We start from the raw sequence: 18,966 nt of genomic DNA, 5'->3' as shown, positions 1-18,966 counted from the left end.
GGAGTCTGTTTATGAACTGGTGTTCTTCTTGCTAAGAAGACCACTGAAGATGCACAATTGGAGTAGTATTTTCTTTCCTGCAAGAAAGGTTAGAGCATAGGTTGTCACACTCCACCTTGAAAGTGTATGTGGCTGCTATCATAGCACATCATGATGCAGTGGACAGCTGGTCCTTGTGAATCACAATCTCATTGTCAGGTTCCTGAGGGTTAAATCCTCCTAGGCCACCCCTGGTGCCCTCCTAAGAACTCTCTACTGTCCTGGCAGGCCTTCAGAGGGATCCCTTTAAGCCACTGGACTCAGACTAAGACAGCGTTACTAACCGTGCTCACTTCCATCAAGAGGGTTGAGGAACTCCAAGCATTTTCGGTGAGCAAGGAGTGCACCCGGAGCTTCAGAAGCTCTGAGCAGCTTTTTGTTTGAAAAGGGAAGGCTGTCTCCAAGCAGAGGTTGGCCCACTGAATAGTGGATGCCATTGCCTTGGCTTAACATGGGGGTGAGGGCTCACTCTAAACCTCTCTGGCAGACATCTGTAAATCTGCGGGCTGGGGGGCACCGAACACCTTCACGAGATTTTACAGTCTCTGCATTGAGCCGGATTCTTCTCATGTGTTGAGTAACATGTAAGTGGCATGAAGAGCCAGCAGGTGTCATGCTTGCTGAGCCATTCCCCCTCCCCCGGGGATGTGAGCAACTTTTCCTCCTCCAGTAAGTTAACCTTTCTGCAAACTCTGTTTGAGTATCCTCCAACAACCCCTGCAGTCAGACTGGGCAGAGCAGTCTGACGCCAGGCCCAGTATCGATGTTTGGCTTGGTGTCCATATGGCTTGATTCCCTCCAGTCCCCCAATCCCATATGTGTATTCTTCCACAGTAAGGTTTCCCTCTCAGTGAACTCGTGTCTTCCCTTTGACAAACCACTCTGTCAGTCTCTGCTGGCACCCGTTCCTCCCTACTCCTAGGTAGGACCTGCCCCAGAGACCCATTACATATGTAGTTCTGCCCCAGGCCTGGGTCAGTCCTCATCAGTGTCTCTACATGATACCTCTCTATGGGCAGGATGTGGTCTCTGTAGCACCCTTTTCCAGAAGGCTTGCTTCCCCTTCTTTACTGCCACACTATAAACAACAAACAGGAAAGGTGTGAAGCAAAAAAAAATCAAAATTTTCTGGTGGAAAAAAAAATTCTGTCATAGGAACAGCGGTTTGGCTATCTCCAGCTGCAATGTACTCACCTTTTGGTCCCTGCTGGTGCCAAGGTCAGCAAATTAGCTCTGGGACATTGGGAAGGTTTTGACCTTTGCATAACATTTGTCTTACACATGGCTGCTTGTCAATATTTGCAGTGCTACAAGGCTGTGACTGGGTTCAGGTTGTGTCGCTTTCCATGGACCCCCTATGTCATCAGGACATAACTCGTTGTGACCAACAGATAGGGAGCATCTCAGTTACGTACATAACCCGCGTTCCCTGATGGAGGGAACAGAGACGTTATGTCCACCTGCCACAACCTTGAACCATCACTGTCCTCAGCTCTTTGGCATAAAACTTGTAGAGTGGATGCACCTGTCACCCATATGCACAGGGAATGGCTCAAGTATGCAAATTCCTCTAGCCAAATTTCATTGCCATTTTCTCTTAAAGTCAGAGAGGATTAGTGCTTCCAAGTGAACCCCCTATGTCGTCACAACATAATGTCTCCATTCCCTCCATGAGGGAATGAGAGTTACATATGTAACTGCAATGTACCATCTAAAATATGGTTATAATTTATTTTCAGATTTAAGACCTGCCTACATTTGAATATACAGTAGATATATTCACTCTGACATGGAAAGTCTTAATGATTTAAAAAATATATATATATTTTTTTTAAATTTCAAACATTAAAAAATAAAATTGATTCATTTGATTATATATTACTATTTTTTTATCTTATTTGTAGTTAAATTATATGCATTACAGTGGTGTACATAGAATCCACTGAGGAATTTCCCCTTGCAAATAGCCACAAGAAACGCTTTTCTGGCCATTTCCTGATTGCATAATTCCTTTGTGTTTATTTTTAATGAATTTCCCCTTCAGTGCTGTGCCATAAACAGAAACTTTAAAGCAACTCACAGAAGCATCTTTGATGGGTTCTTTCCCAGCCGCCAGCTTAGCTATTCTGTTGATGATGGGAGCCACATTAGTGGGACCGTAGAGCTGGATCTTGGGTAGGCAGTTTTGGTAGGCTTCCACGACCCCCTGGATCTCTGATCAGAGAGAGAGGGGACATGGCTATCACTTCTGTTCTGGAGGCTTATTTGTATTTCTCTCTCTGCCTTGAAAGGCTTCTGAGAGTATTGCTGAAGTATTGGCAGTGAAAGCAACAGATTTTGGGATCAAGAGACTGACTTGGAACTCTCCATTTTCTGCAGAAACGTGAAAGGACTGAAGCAAGCCCAATATTTTCTACAGTCTTCACACATTCTCTTTGAGTATTAAAAGAACTGTTCAACCAGAAATTACAATTCGGTCATTATTTACTCACCCTCATGCTGTTCCAAAACCATATGACTTTACTTGAAGCCTTTATGTATAATGCATTATAAAAGTATTCATAATGTATGTTGTAATGCATTATAGCTTTTCACAAATAATTGAAACCAAAGTTAAATGCATAATAATATTTTCTGATTACTTATTACATCTGAATTTGTTTGTTTGTCAAGTGCATTATGCATTATACTTTCTAAAGGTGTAACAATGAATAGATAAGTATTATAATGTATTATAGCTCTGGTTACAAATATTTCACATCATACAATGAATTATAAGGTGCATTACATAAATAGCGCATTCAAAAACAAAAACGTTTATAATAATTGTAACCAAAGTTAAATACATTATAATATTTTCTGATTACTTATTACATCTGAATTAGTTTGTTTGTCATGTGCATTATGCATTATATTTTCTAAAGGTGAAAGAATTAATAGATAGGTGTATTATAATGCATTATAGCTGTGGTTACAAATATTATAGATCATAAAATGAATTATAAGGTGCAATATATAAATAAACCAAACCAATATTAACCAAAGTAAAATGCATAATTATATTAGCAGATTCCTTGTTACATCTGAAATTGGTTGTTTGTCATGTGCATTGTGCATTATATTTTCTAAATGTGTAACAATGAATAGATAAGTATTGTAATGTATGACACAGTGCATAATTATTATTTTTTTTATAATGCATTATATAAATAGGCTTTAAAAGTAAACGTTACTAACTTTTCTTTGTCTGGGCCACACAAAAGCAGAAATGTTGGAGAATGTTCAGTTCTCTTTTCCATATTAAAACAGTAACTGGAGTCTAAATTGTTTAGCTACAATATAATATGAGCATTATAAATAGTCAGAAACAATATAGTATATGTGACTTACAGTCTAAAAGAAACAGTCTAAACCCTACTAAAATATCCAGTTTAAACTGGTTTGTTTGTGTTTTTAAACATGGCAGCTGGCAGGTGGTCTAGTCCAGCTTAACTACCTTGAGCTGGTATAACCAACTAGTTTGTTGCTAATCCAAAATGGTCAACCAGCATGTACCAGCAAATGAGTAGTGTAGACTAACCTGCTACCAGCTTCAAAACACAGTTAGGATCTTAAACTATAATCTCTAGTAATATATGGATCTGTTCCTCACACGAAGATGGCTTCTGGAGAAAGTTGTGCACAAGTCATATGGGATCACTTTTATGAAACATTTATAGTGCTTTCTTTTAAAGAGTGTTCCACAGAAGAAAGTAAGACCTATATAGTTTAAAAATCAGTTAGGATAAAAGTAAATATTGACAGACATAGTGTCTCTGTTCTGTTCCCGTGAGATGTTCCCTCACTTACTAACATACAAAGTGTTTGTCGCTCTTACCTTCACATTCATCATCCTCTGGGTTGAAATTGATGGCAAAGTCATGAGACACCTGTAGTTTAGAATAGAAAATCACACAGTAAGGCTTTGTTTATCCTGCTTCAACCTGTTTAGCATGCTAATACATACCTGGTTTCTGGTTAAAAACCTTATTCAAGGTCATAAATCCTGCTGCTAAAGGAAGGCTATAAATCATGCCGTGCTAATTTGCATGTTTCTAAGAAAAATACTTTCTGCAACACTATGCATGAAATGACCTAATGATGATTCTAAAACAAAATAGCATCCTCCCTACAGATTTTCCATTGCAAGCAACAACCACTGTGGGCCACCTCTGGTACTTTTGTACACATTTCATTGTAATTGATTTTCATTTGTTGACAAAGACATTCTGAATATAACTATAATTATTATATTTCCTTGAAAATGCAAATAAAGCTCATAGCTAGTGCACTGCAATCTGCCTGTACAAACAGAGCATAAAATGAAATCCTGTGACAGTTTACGGTCAACAATTAGGGAAACCTTTGCAAGCTGTTATTATTTTAAATCTGTAAGAATAGCCCTTTTTTTGTAAATAAAATTACAACTAATAAAGATATGGCTTTGCATATTTGAGATACACAGTGCCAGAGACTGTGGTTTGCTGCTTCAACTGGTCTACTAAATATAGAAAATGGTAGATACTTCCACATTTAGAAATGATATACTAGTAGACAACCCTTTTGAAAAGGAAAAGCATATATGTTTGCATATAACATAATCTTAATGAAGTAAATGGTGTACTTTAATTACTGTAACACAATTAAGTACATAATTCATGTCAAATTAAAGGTTTTACATTAAAGTAAATTTTTAATCGTTTTTTCTCTCTCCATGCTTTAAATGTATTAAATAAAAAGCACATGTAAAGTACTTGACTGTAATTTTAATGTACTTCAATATTACATGTACATTTATTACTATGTACTAAATTGCAACTGCATCATTACAAATGTGTAATTACACATATATTTAAATATATGACACACACGTTTCGATATAAATTACATTAAAGTATATTTTAGTTTACCATAAATGCTTGTCAGTATATTCACCAGTACACAATCAGGTAAACAACAGAAGTAATCACAAAATTACATAAAGATGTACGTAAGTACAATAGCACTCTTACATGAATTGAGACGGTATTACGCTCTTATACAATATAACATAACAATACACACTCATAATTTCTTTTAAAGTATATTAATTCTATTACAAGTACTCTTTTTAAAAGTATGCGAAATGATACTTCTTTTTTCACAAGGGGCTGTATTCACTGTGTATCTGTTCATTCTTCTCACACAGACTTTTACTATGTACTGCAAAATCTACTAACAAGCATGTATACACTAAAATATACTTTAATGTAATTTCTGTTGAGACTTTCAAGCCATGTGTATAAATATACTTGTAATTTTAAAAGTGTTTCTACTATTTTTTCACATGTGAATCTATAAAGTATATAAAAAATGGTCTTTTACCTCATAATTAGGTGGAATTCTTGCCCCAAAGCCCAAAGCAGAGAATCGTTTGTCACTGGGATCAGATAAAAACATTCATTAGTAAATAAAACAACACATTGCGAAGAGAGAGTTAAAAAAGGGCAAAAGAGCAAATAACATGAACATCTCACAAATTGGCAAGGTTTCCTTATTAAAGTGTTTTACCAGCATTTGCCCTTAATACAGCTTTCACCCTACTTTGAATAGATAAAAATATATATATTCTTCTCCAGTTGATTATTGTTTATAAAAACTTGTTCCAGTTGCTTAAGGAGATGCTCAAGGAGGAAATTGGGTTCTCACTTTTCTCTTCGAAACTGCAGCACTGGTAATATTCAGTTCAGGTGATTTTCTGGCCAGAGCAGATGCTAAAGTTAATCTTGATGCTCCAACTCTCCCGGTTTTATGATTAAATTAAATTTATGCATTGTATCCAAAGCGACTTACAGTGCATTCAGGCTAACATTTTTTACCTAACATGTATTCCCTGGGAATCAAACCCACAACCTTGTGCTTCTAATATGCTCTACCACTTGAGCAGTGTTGTGTGTAACGCGTTACTAAGTAACGCGTTACAGTAACGTAACTACTTTTTCAGGTAAAAAGTAGTGTAACGCGCTACTACTGAAAATTTGGTAACGAAACGTAGTTCATTTTTCAATTTGGCGCAACGTTACTTTTCTCATGGTTAGATTTGACAGCGACACTGCCATCTGCGCGCTTGCGCAATAGTTACAAGCTCCACACAGTACGTGACAGAGACTGGTAGCAGTCTGCAAAGAAATCATGGCAAGTGAGAAGCAGCCGATTGATTATGTTGATTATATGAAAAGTGTAAAGCATGAGTAAGATCATAATTTTGCGCAATTTTGCGGAGTGGGCAGACATGATTTTGACCACTTTATTAAGTTTGTTTTTGTAGAAAGCCTTTCTTTAAAGTGAATTTCGTTTTGTATTAGTTGTATCTTAATTTTAATCGATGTTTTATCAACCAATTACCTGAATTTAATAAATAAGAAAGTAAATATAGCATGCAATATCATCATGGTGTGAACTGGAGTCTCAGATAAACTCAGATAAGCTACTTGCCTCACAGACCTGAGAAATATATAGAAAGCTTGAAATGTGTACTTTTAAACAAAATATATAGGCCTATTTTTTCTCAAAATCTCTCTTTTTTTCTCCTACTCTTTTTTTTTCTCTTTTTTCTACCTTGATAGATTGAGTCGTATGTCTGAAAGCTAAGCTTATGTCTTATCATTTTGTCCTAGGCTATCAAGACGCGATTCGCACCGGTGTTGGAGAGCAGGGAAACTTTATTGGCTGCCTTGACGTTGCCGAAATTTAAAGTTCGGTGGATAGGGGGAGCGGAGCGGAGAGAAGCGGCGCGTGCGCTGCTCATCGCGGAGTGTCGCACTCTACCCCATGATGCAGAGCCGGCTGAGAATAAAAACAGAGAAGTTGCCGCACACAGCAGCGCCAATGAAAATGACTTTTTTTCTTTTGGTGAGGAGGAGGAAGACTTGAGTACATGAGATCAGGCTCAGAATTAGAAGTTCTCAACCGTTTCCCCCAAGTGAAAGCTGTGTTCATGAAATACAACACTGCCACACCATCCAGTGCACCGGTGGAAAGGTTCAGCCTGGGAGGTCTTGTGCTTACCCCCAGAAGAAACAGACTTTCAGATAAACGTTTTGAAAGACTGCTCCTGATGAGGTATAATCACACATTTTGTGCTGATGTGGAATAGGTTGCCTGCCACCCATGCTATAGACAACTCAAGCCTATGCCTAATATCCTCTTTTCTATCTGCCCATCATACTGTGAAGTAGGGCCAGCATATTCAGTTAACATAGCCTTTTTAATTCTGAGGCTAGTCATGCTATAAGTTGTGCTTGATTTTATTTTGGCTAAAATGTCTTTGCCTCTAAACTGTATTGTGTCATTTTATTTTATTTACACAAGCCATTGACATCAAGCCATTTTTAAGTTATTATTTTTTCTGTTGGATTTAGATGAGGCATGCATGTTTTATTTTGAGACATATGACCAATTTTGAGGTTACCAGGAGCTTATTGATACTATTTTTTTTATAATAAAGAGCACAAAAGAAATACCTGTTATGTCCTCCATAGTATAACTTTATGTAGGCCTACACATTAAGGAACAGATATTGGGTTCTGCCCAAAGTCAAACAACATAAAAGCAACGTAAAAGTAACGAGTAACATAAAAAGTTACTTTCCAAAGGGGGTAACTAAGTAAAGTAACGGATTACTTTTTTTAAAAAGTAACGAGTAACGAGCAAACACTACTTTTTAAAAGTAACTTCCCCAACACTGCACTTGAGCCACAGTAACACAACCTATGATCCAAACCTATGATCATGATGCTTTATTTTTTTAGGTGTCTGTGATTAAAATTTTAGCCCTTACAGCTTTTGGAGGAACAGTGTCTTTGTCACAGTTGGTAAACCATTTGTCTCGGTTTTGCACTATGTGGGTGGAGTGTGTGTGTCTCTCGTCAGCACTGATCGGTTCATGTGGGCATCTCCATTAATTGTTCATCTATACCAGCTGCTACTCATTACCCGATCCCTACTTATTGCCCTGTCTTGTGTTTGTCAGAGCATTGTTTGAAGTCTCCCGTTCGTATGCCTTGTTTCTCGTTCCTGTTATTCTCTGTTTCTTCTCTTCGCTGGATCATCTCGCCTCTGGAACCCCATCCACTCTTCACCACCATGGATCGCTCATCTCAGTTCCTGTGTCACGCTCTCCTTCTGTATCTTCTCACCGCCACTTCCTGGATCACCATCAGACATTGCCACTTCCAGGATCACCGTCAGACATCGCCTCACACACCTGTTGTTCCTGCCACTATTCTCTGTTCCCTGGACTCTATCAATAAATTCCTATTCAATTACATGCACTTGCTTCCTCACCCTTATTTGCCGTTACAGAACGCTCTGACCAGACATGGAAGCAGCAAGTTCCACAACACTGTCTGAATTCATCCACCACAGCGTCACCCATATGGATTCAGCAGCAGGAGAGCATCGTCAACACCGGACACGCTGTCCAAGCGCTGGTGACACAGGTGTCCGAGCTCACCCAGCAGATCCAACAGCTGACCACTCCCGCTGCGCCACCCGCACGTCGGTTCCCCGGGCTGTCTCCAAAGTGAACTACCGGCCAGAACCACGCCTACCTGTTCCCGAGAATTACTCTGGTGAACCCAACTACTGTAGAGCATTCCTTACCAGATGTTCCATGCAGTTCTCCCCGCAGCCTCGCACCTTTGAGACAGGAGTCCAAGGCGGCGTTTGTGCTAACTCTGCTCTCCGAAAGGGCAGCATTGTGGGATCGGCGGTGTGGGAGAACCGAGACCCTTGCTGCGCCTCGTTCCACTCCCTCGAAGAGGAAATGAAGAGGGTCTTCGACCGGGCCGTGGCCAGCAAGGAAGCAGCCAGAAGACTTGCGGACCTCAAACAGGGGAATCACTCTGTGGCGGATTACTCCATCGAGTTCCATATCTTGGCAGCCGTGTGCAAGTGGAACGAGCACCCATTGTCTTAGGTCACCCCTGGCTAGTCAAACACAGCCCACGAGTGGATTGGGGTTCCAACACTATCACCTCATGGAGCGAATGTTGTTATGAGTCTTGTCTGGTTTCTGCTTGTTCTTCTGTGTCTGATTCTGTTTTTCAGGAGGAGGCAACGGTTTTGTCAAACGTGCCAGTGGAGTATCTGGACCTGAAGGAAGTGTTCAGTAAGTCCCACGCTGCTTCTCTCCCTCTGCATCGTCCCTATAACTATGCCATAGAGCTAGTTCCAGGTAAGTCCCCGCCTAAAGGCAAACTTTACTCTCTTTCCGTTCCTGAGAGGGAGGCCATGGAGAAATATATTTCTGATTCTCTAGCATCAGGGTTCATCCGCCCTTCCTCTTCTCCAGTGGGGGCGGGGTTCTTTTTTGTTGGTAAGAAGGATGGTTCTCTGCGACCTTGTATTGATTACTGAGAGCTGAACAACATCACAGTGAAGAATACTTACCCTTTGCCGTTGATGTCTTCAGCCTTCGATAGGGTAACAGGGAGCATCCGTCTTCACAAAATTGGATTTACGTAATGCTTATCATTTTGTCCGCATCATGAAGGGGGATGAGTGGAAAACCACTTGTAACACCCCTAGAGGGCACTTTGAATACTTGGTGATGCCGTTTGGGCTCTCCAACTCACCAGCGGTTTTTCAAGCACTCGTAAATGATGTGTTGAGAGACATGGTAGATCAGTTCATATATGTTTACCTGGATGACATACTGATCTTTTCCTCGTCTCTCCAGGAACACGTGCCACACGTCAGACGAGTGCTCCAGAAGTTACTAGAGAATGGGCTTTTTGTCAAGGCAGAGAAATGCGTATTTCATGCACAGTCTGTTTCCTTCCTAGGTTACATCATCTCGTCTGAGGGAATATGTATGGATCCTGACAAGGTTAAGGCTGTGATAGATTGGCCATGTCCAGATTCCCGTAAGGCCCTACAGCGGTTTCTGGGGTTCGCCAATTTTTGTCGGCGTTTTATTCGCAATTTCAGCCAACTAGTCTCACCTCTGACCGCCTTGACCTCCCCTTTAGAACTACATTCAGGTGGTCTAATACAGCCGAGACTGTATTTTCCAACCTCAAGAGCTGCTTCGTTTCGGCTCCCATCTTAGTCGCCCCTGCTTCCACACGTCAGTTCGTGGTGGAGGTCGATGCGTCAGAGGTGGGAGTAGGTGCAGTGCTTTCCCAACACGCTGCCTCAGATGACGAGATGCATCCTTGCGCGTTTTTTTCATTGGTAACAGAGAATTGTTGGCCGTCAAGTTAGCATTGGAGGAGTGGCATCATTGGTTGGATGGGTCGGGGGTACTTTTCATCGTCTGGACCGATCATAAGAATTTAGAATATATTAGAACTGCCAAAAGATTCAACTCCAGGCAGGCTCGATGGGCACTTTTTTCGGTCGTTTTGACTTTTCTCTATCGTACCGCCTGGGTTCCAAGAACATCAAACTCGATTTGTCACATATTTTTGATCCATCCGAACGCCCGGTGACTCCCGAGTGTATTTTACCTGAGAGAATAGTCATCTCATCACTCATATGGGAAGTCATGTCGAAGGTCAAGATGGCCTTAGAAGGAGTAACTCCTCCGCCAGGGTGACCACCGAATCGATTGTTCGTTCCGGAGGAGTTACGGTCCGACGTTATTCAGTCAGGTCACTGCTCCAATGTCGCTTGTCATCCAGGAATAAGCCATACTAAGTGCTTAGTAAAGCAATGATTCTGGTGGCCACTTATGGCTCGCGACATTCACGATTTTGTTTTGGCCTGCTCGGTTTGCGCCAGTGGTAATACGTCTAACCGACCTCCTAAAGGGTTTCTTCAACCGCTGTCTGTCCCTTCGAGACCCTGATCCCACATCGCACTAGATTTTGTTACGGCCCTCCCGCCCTCTAATGGCATGACGAACATTTTGACCGTAGTGGACCGATTCTCAAAGGCAGCACATTTCATTCCCTTGCCCAAATTACCCTCAGCCAAGGAGACAGTGGTTACTGTAATTAATCATGTCTTTAAGTTACATGGCCTCCCGATGGACGTGGTGTCTGACAGGGGATCCCAATTTGTGTCCAAATTTTGGAGGGAATTTTGTAAATTATTGGGAGCGATGGTTAGTCTGTCTTTGGGTTATCATCCGCAGAGCAACGGTCAGTCCGAGTGGGCCAACCAAGATTTGGACAGAACGTTGCGATGTTTGGTCTCCAAGAATCCTTCATCCTGGAGTCAACAACTCTCTATGGTTGAGTATGCTCATAACTCACGAGACAGAGTTGACGAGGATTCCAGTACTTGGTGGACTGGGAGGGTTAGGCCGGCGACACACTGGATGCGTGGCGCAAGCGTCTCAGCTGCGTGGCGTGTCCGTTTTTAATTCGGCTCCCATGTTAACAGGTTAGAGCTTGCAGACTGCCTGCGTGAGATGTGCCGCGCAGAAAACGCGTGCATGCTAGAAATAGAACCAACGCCTATTTTTCATGCGACACGTGCATGTGTTGGAAGCGTTTCCAGGCAAAATATAATAGGAAAATGTTTATATGTCATTTTGTCCACAAATACATATTAATTCATGACATTTTGATATTTGAAAGTCTATAGGTTGACATAAATTCAGATATAAATGTAATTTAAAAAATAAATAAATAATTATTGATTTTCAAATATTGCACCTGTCAAACATAGTCTATTTTGCCTATAATACTGTTGACGGTGTCCTTTATCAGTAGGCGTAGGTGTAGGTGTGTAAAAAAAAAGTTGATATTGTTGTCATTTAGACAAGTGCCTGGTCTGTCGGCGGTTTCCCTCTATGTCACCTACAGCAGCAGCAGTGCGCCAGCACCGCGTCAGGCACGCTTCTGGTGTGTAAAGACACAGAAAACGCGAAGCAGCCGCCACGCTCCTGACACGCAGCAGAGACACCACGCAGCCAGTGTGTCACCGGCCTTACGGTCTGGAGGAGAGGAGTTGGGTACCTGCTAGGGACATACTGGATCACTCCCTGATTGATGATTACAATCGACAGGTAGGGTCATCTAGAGGGGAGGGTACTGTCATGTTTGGTAAACCGTTGTCTCGGTTTTGCACTATGTGGGTTGAGTGTTGTGTGTCTCTCGTCAGCACTGATTGGTTCATGTGGGCATCTCTATTAATTGTTCATCTACACCAGCTGCTACTTATTACCCGATCCCTACTTATTGCCCTGTCTTTGGTCTTGTGTTTGTCGGAGCGTTGTTTGAAGTCTCCCGATCCCTACTTATTGCCCTGTCTTTCGTCTTGTGTTTGTCAGAGCGTTGTTTGAAGTCTCCCGTTCGTATGCCTGGTTTCTCGTTCCTGTTATTCTCTGTTTCTTCTCTTCGCTGGATCATCTCGCCTCTGGAAAACCCATCCACTCTTCACCACCACGGATCACTCGTCTCAGTTCCTGTGTCATGCTCTCCTGCTGTATCTTCTCACCGACACTTCCTGGATCACCATCAGACATCGGCACTTCCTGGATCACCGCCAGACATTGCTTCCCACACCTGTTGTTCATGCCACTATTCTCTGTTCCTTGGACTCTATCAATAAAGTCCTATTCGATTACTTGCACTTGCTTCCTCACCATAACAGAAGTTCTCTCTGGTTGTTGTTTTTTTTTTGTGAAAACAGGGTGAATATTGAGGATGCTGTTGTTTTTGCAGCAATTATGTTTTTGGACATAGTCCCTCTTAGTGCTTGACTGTCCCTATCATTCTCTTTTAGTTTTTGTCCACTTTTTTGCCTAAAGTAATAGTCATATTTGTAAAGCTGTTAAGATTACAAACTGTCCTGTTAAACAGGGTCTCATGAGTTGAAACTTTTTGAAAGTACATTTCACCCACAGCTTTTGACTAAACACTGTGACGAGTGGGGCGGGGCCAAGGGACGTGGGAACGAGCGAGGCCGGTGGAGTGATTAGGAGATGAACGACACCTGTTCGACCCACCAGTCTTGAGTCCCACGGAGGAGATGGAAGGATATAAAACAGGAGCAACGACAGTGAAGGACGAGAGAGGACCAGGCCTGGGCTTTATTTTATGTTTTGTGTTTATTTTGATTATTAAAGTTTCATTTTGATTGTCTGCCGGTTCCCGCCTCCTTCTTCCCGATGATTATGGAGTTTGGATTATTACAGTGGTGCCGAAACCCGGGAGAAGGAGGGAGGCGCTGCTAAGATCCCTCGCCGCTGTGGTGAATCCGCGGTGCCATCGAGCAGGCGAGGGAGTGTGCCGCCATGGACGCTCGAGACGGTGGGCTGGAGTGAGTTGCCGGGGACGGGCGAGCTCGCTGCCGGCCGCCCATTGATGTGGAGGGGTGGCTGCCATCCGTGAGGGAGCGGAGGAGTCGGCGCCGTTCGCCAGGGGGCCGGAGCCTGCTGCCTCCGTGAAGGAATCCGGAGGAGCAGGGAACGGGGGACTCCTGCCGGCTGCCCAAAACCCGAGGAGCCGTCACCGTCCACCAGGCGGCGGAGGAGTGTCGTGCCGTCCGCCGAGGGCCGTCCAGTGACACCGCCAGGCACCGCGGAGGAGATCACCCAGCTGGTGGAGGGCCAAGCAGCAGTGCGTCTGGGAACCGGAATTTTTTTTTTTTTCCTCTCTCCCCTCTCTCGTCTCTGTCGCTCCTCCTTCCATCTCCTTTTCTCTCGCCTCGTCTGTCCTACCCCCAGGTTCCCGCAGGTCCCCGTGAGCGGTCCTAGAGGGAGGGGGGGGGGAGTAGAGCGCAGTCTCGGGAGTATCCCCCGGCCAAGCAAGGGGCGATGGGGGTATGTGACGAGTGGGGCTGGGCCGAGGGACGTGGGAACGAGCGAGGCCGGTGGAGTGATTAGGAAATGAACGACACCTGTTCGACCCACCGGTCTTGAGTCCCATGGAGGAGATGGAAGGATATAAAACAGGAGCGACGACAGTGAAATGAGAGAGGACCAGGCCTGGGCTTTATTTTATGTTTTGGTTTTTATTTGGGCTGATGCGCTGTTTTGTGTTTATGTTGATTATTTAAGTTTCATTTTGATTGTCTGCCGGTTCCCACCTCCTTCTTCCCGATGATTATGGAGTTTGGATTATTACAAACACATATATAGAAAATGAAAACACATTTACTTTTACTCACCCTCAAGTAGTTCCAAACCTGTATAAGTTCATTTCTTCTGCTGAACACAAAGATATTTTGAAGAATATTGGTAAGTAAATGGCTACAGTAACTGTTCAGTTACTATAATTCTTCAAACTATCTTTGTTTGTGCTCAGCACAATGAATATTATGTAGAAATGGTTGTTGGTAGCCATTGCCTTTTATAGCATGGAAAAAAATTACTATAGAATTCAATAGCAAATAGCGAATGTTGCCAGAAGTCTTAAAAAATATTATTTTGTGTTCAGCAGAAGAAATTATAACATTTTCATTTTTAGGTGAACTATCCCTTTAACGCCTACAATAATGGGTTTAAAACATTATTTTCTCCAAACTCTATATGTGCAACTCTTAGGTCCTTTTTCAAATGTTTTATTCATCCAAACCTTTCCACATAATCCCACACAGAGCTTTTTATCAACAAATACCCCAACAGCATAACAAGGTTCAAATATCAAAGGCACTAGGGCAGGAATCCTCAAATCTGGACCTTTCCAGCATAGTTTAGCTCTAACCCTAATCAAACACACCTGAGCACGCTAATCAGTGCCAATCAATGTCTTTGGGATCATTAGAAAATCACAGGCAGGTGACTTTGATCAGGGTTGGAGCTAGACTCTGCAGCGCATTGGACCTCCAGGACAAGATTTGAGGAAGGGGGCCCCTTGGGTGAACACGGTGTACAGCTGAGGACAGAGGTGTGTGTAAGATCATCATCATATATATGGAGAGCGTTGGAGAGATGAAAGAGACCCCAGAGGGAGAGGGAAAGGCACAGACGCAGCAGGACAGCAGATTAACACAGCTGATCACTCAACAGGCGACAACTCACAGCCATGTGACGGAGAGAGGAAGGGTATCATGGGGTCAGAATCACAGAGCCGTGCAGCAGAGAGCTGAGAAATGAGAAACACGATAACCACAGGCACAGAGCTTGTCTTTCACTTGCTAATGTAAGCTAGATGAGGTAGCAACATTCTGATAGCTGTCACCAGAGGCCACTAATGCCAGCCAATCAATGCCACTTTCTTTCGCTCCAAAACCTGAGGTGTGATTTGAATGAACTGCAGTTGAGCCAAGTGTGTGTATATTTTTGCAAATAGCATTCATGAATAAAGCTAGTACAATAATCCACTAAACTGAGTGTGCAGAACTTTTATTAAGTGCAAAGTTGTTCCTCATTCAGAACTGAATCAGAGTTGAATTTAAAGTGAGGTAGCAAACAGGAAACAGAATTCCAAATAGAATATGAATTTAAGGAAGTATTTCATTAAAATTTCATAGAAATCCATATGACTGATGTTTAACTAAGAAAGACAAACTTTGAATGCTTCACAAAGTCTTGTTTATTTTTTTATCAATTTTTTTTAAGTTCTAAAAGTCTTTGAAGTTTAAAGGTATTATAGGCCTAAAAAAGAGAATACTTATAGAAAGATAGATTTGTATTTAGTATTTCAACAAATAAATTATCCTTTGTGAACAAGGGTGCAACACAATTTCCCAGAATGCATTATGCATGCGTTTTTTACATACTAAAATAACTATTAACATTTTTTTTTAAAACATACACATTTTAACTAATCAACTTGTTTAAAATATTAACAAAAACAATAAAAGTATATCAACAATAAAAAGATTAACACTAGAGACACGTTAAACCCACAGTTTCTAAAACAGACAGAAATTAAACATTATCAAATAAACCATACTCACTACCAATCCTTACAGCAGATCACGTGACTCTTAAGCAGTGTTGGGGAGTAACTAGTTACATGTAACGGCGTTACGTAATTTAATTACAAAATTATTGTAACTGTAATTAGTTACAGTTACTACGAAAAAATGAGTAATTAAATTACAGTTACTTATAAAATTTTTAACGATTACAAAGGGGATTACATTTGAATATTTACACACATCCACATACAGATTTAACCAAGCGTGCCGCACAAGCCCTGAAAAGTGAAGCCAAAACGTCTCGATCGCCCCCTGGTGAGTGGTCCTAGTATAGGTCATAAACCCCGCCTCCCCATGTTATTCAATGGGACGCGAGACCAACTAAACAATTAAATTACCCTTCAAATATCTTTTTTCCGAAGCTGTTTTTTGTCATTTACTGTAGTTTGTATCAGGCTAATGTAAATTCAAGTGTTCGTTTTTAAAATAAGTTGTTTTTTAGATAGTTATTTAATGCTCTAAAAACGGTGGTGTGACGTCGTGATTGACAGCTGTGATTGACAGCTCTCTGAGCCGAGAATATTGCTTCTGTATGAAAAAGCATAAGTGAGTTGCATTAATAAACTAGTTGCTAACATATTGCATGCATGTTAACAATAAATTATAGGATGCTAACCTGGCTAAAACAGACTTCATGAGCTAAATATGAAGTTGATTTAGCTGTCCGCTAGATTGAGATTAATTGTTTATAATAGTTTAATTGTAGTAATACGAGTACTCGTGTTTTTACAGTTTATTCATGTTTTACTTTTTTTTAAATATGACCTATTTAAATATCTGGTTAGTAGGGTACTTGTATTTACCTTATTTTAATGAGATTGGAGTGGAACGGAGCAGACAGAGTTCACAGGAGCAGGACTCCACTTCCAAAACAGTGCAGATTACGGTATGTGCATTCTGCGAGGGAGAGTGAGGGCGGGGCACAGGGGCGGGGCCGTTGATTTCGCGGCTTTAAGGCTTTACTTCCTGCTTGCTACTGCGCATAGCTACTGCGCAGAACTGGTCCCTAGATCGCTATCTGCGCAGGCGCAAGTCCAAGATGTCAGCGCCATATCGAGACACTGGCGGCTTCAGTTTTGACCAATGGAAGAGAGCGAAGGAGAGTCGTCCATCTTTTTTTACAGTCTATGGATTTAACTGATTTCTTTCCCAAATTGCACTGACTATTCTGAGACATACCGCCCTAATAATTTCCGTGATGCGGAAATACAGTCTGGTTCGTAGAATCCAGTCATAAAAAACGGAATGCCTAACACGGACGGAATATCCCACATTTTGGATGACTAAATCAACAGTAGGTCAGTACACTTGAATCAAAACATGACATGGACTAGTGTCTGTGAATATAAAGCCCCAAAAATGCAATAGCCTATGACTTGCACATTCTGTGTCTGTGGAAATCAGGCACGGACTGGACACCGGGAGAACCGGGACAATTCCCGGTGGCCTGGCTGCCGATTTTGCCCCACTATTTAATATCATTATTGTATAATTGCCTGCCGAATGTACTAAAGCGATCATTTGCGAATCCGCCATTTGATAATTAAATCTCTAATAAGTCATGAAGTGTTAGTCATGACTTTTTTTATTTATTTAATCAAGCAGCAGCACGTTGCTCATCAGTCATCACTCAAAATACTATATAAAGGACATCATTATTATCAGTTGTAATGTTACAGTAGGAATTTATCTGAAAAAAAATCAGATTTTTTTATAGGTTTAGGGGGAGCTACGACAGACAACAACACAACCCTTACGAAAATTTACATTTTAATATTTAACTATAAATCCAGAGAAAATGGTTACTATTGTTTAAATGTGGTAACCAAAAATGTAAAATTATTTTACAAATGTATTTATTTAAAAATAAATACAAATCCATTTGCAAAAAAACAAAAACATAACAAGGTTATTTTACTTTTATATAGGTTAATAAAAGCAAGGTTAATTTTTGTAAGGGAAAAACATGACTCGTGTAGAGTATTAGGATTTTTCTATAAAGATATTGTAGTATTGTAGAGTATTGTATTGTAAAGTATAGTTTTGTTCAATCTTGAGTATTAAAGTCATGAGAGAGATGGATAACAGGGCAAAATAAAGAAACTGAAGAGAAAAATGGAAGTGAAGGTGCAGTTCAGGAGAGAACTTTTAATTATTTTGCATGTCCCCAAATTAAAGATTTAAAAAAAAAATTATGTCAGGTCCATACAAAAAAATAGTTTTGTCCATGAATTTGTTTGTATGAGTTTGAATTTTCCAGTCTGAATTTTTTTCCCAGTCCGCCCCTCCTGTAAATTAATGGCAAAGACATGGTTTCATTTACTACACATAGGCCTACTGAAACTCACAGTGTTTTCAACTTCTGCTGCCTCAATATAGGAGTACACGAGCACATAAACACAATTTCTAGAACTGCTCTGTGTCACTTCATGTGCATTTTACTTATTTTGAGAAAACTATAATCATATACAAAGAGACAGCAGTTAAAAAAACACCAATGTTTCAGGAGTTTATTACACAGAATACGTCACATGCTTATTAGATAACTGTATTTAAGTTGATGTATATTCTTTTATTTATTATTCTTTAATTTTCACAAATTTAGAAAAGTAATCAAAAAGTACTCAAAAGTAATTAGTTACATTACTTTAATAAAGTAATTGAAAAAGTTACACTACTATTACATTTTAAACAGGGTAACTTGTAATCTGTAACCTATTACATTTCCAAAGTAACCTTCCCAACACTGCTCTTAAGCATATATGGATTATCAATGCAATCTATCTAAAAATATGTCCTGCTCGGTTTCCTGTGAATGGACTGAACTCTGGACCCATGTGTGGCTCAGCTGATTCTCCTCACATTAACATGTTTGGTTGCCTGAAGACATCATGCTGTGACAGCTATAGAGAATGTTACTTCAAGCTGATCCATGAAGTGACATACACTAATCTCTGACATGATATAATCTTAATAATCACATTTTAGCTGAAGTTAGCAAGAGCTATTTGGCGATGGTAATTT

The 18,966-nt window shown here is 40.9% G+C and overlaps 1 protein-coding gene across 2 annotated transcripts in view; it reads right to left on the bottom strand.

Moving 5' to 3' along the window:
• The window catches only part of LOC132126804 (copine-7-like), a 61,015-nt gene that overhangs the window by 6,322 nt on the left and 35,727 nt on the right, over positions 1–18,966 (bottom strand). For both annotated transcript variants that reach the window (XM_059538319.1, XM_059538328.1), the window contains 3 exons: positions 5,443–5,497; positions 3,917–3,968; positions 2,120–2,253 (listed from right to left, as the gene is read on the bottom strand). In XM_059538319.1, the coding sequence (XP_059394302.1) occupies positions 2,120–2,253; positions 3,917–3,968; positions 5,443–5,497 (241 nt within the window). The remainder of the gene's footprint in view (positions 1–2,119; positions 2,254–3,916; positions 3,969–5,442; positions 5,498–18,966) is intronic.

The sequence above is a fragment of the Carassius carassius genome, chromosome 3 (assembly GCF_963082965.1).
Source record: "Carassius carassius chromosome 3, fCarCar2.1, whole genome shotgun sequence".
Lineage (NCBI taxonomy): Eukaryota > Metazoa > Chordata > Actinopteri > Cypriniformes > Cyprinidae > Carassius > Carassius carassius.
The sequence above is the reverse complement of the archived record's forward strand: the minus strand, read 5'-3'. Positions and strand labels throughout refer to the sequence as shown.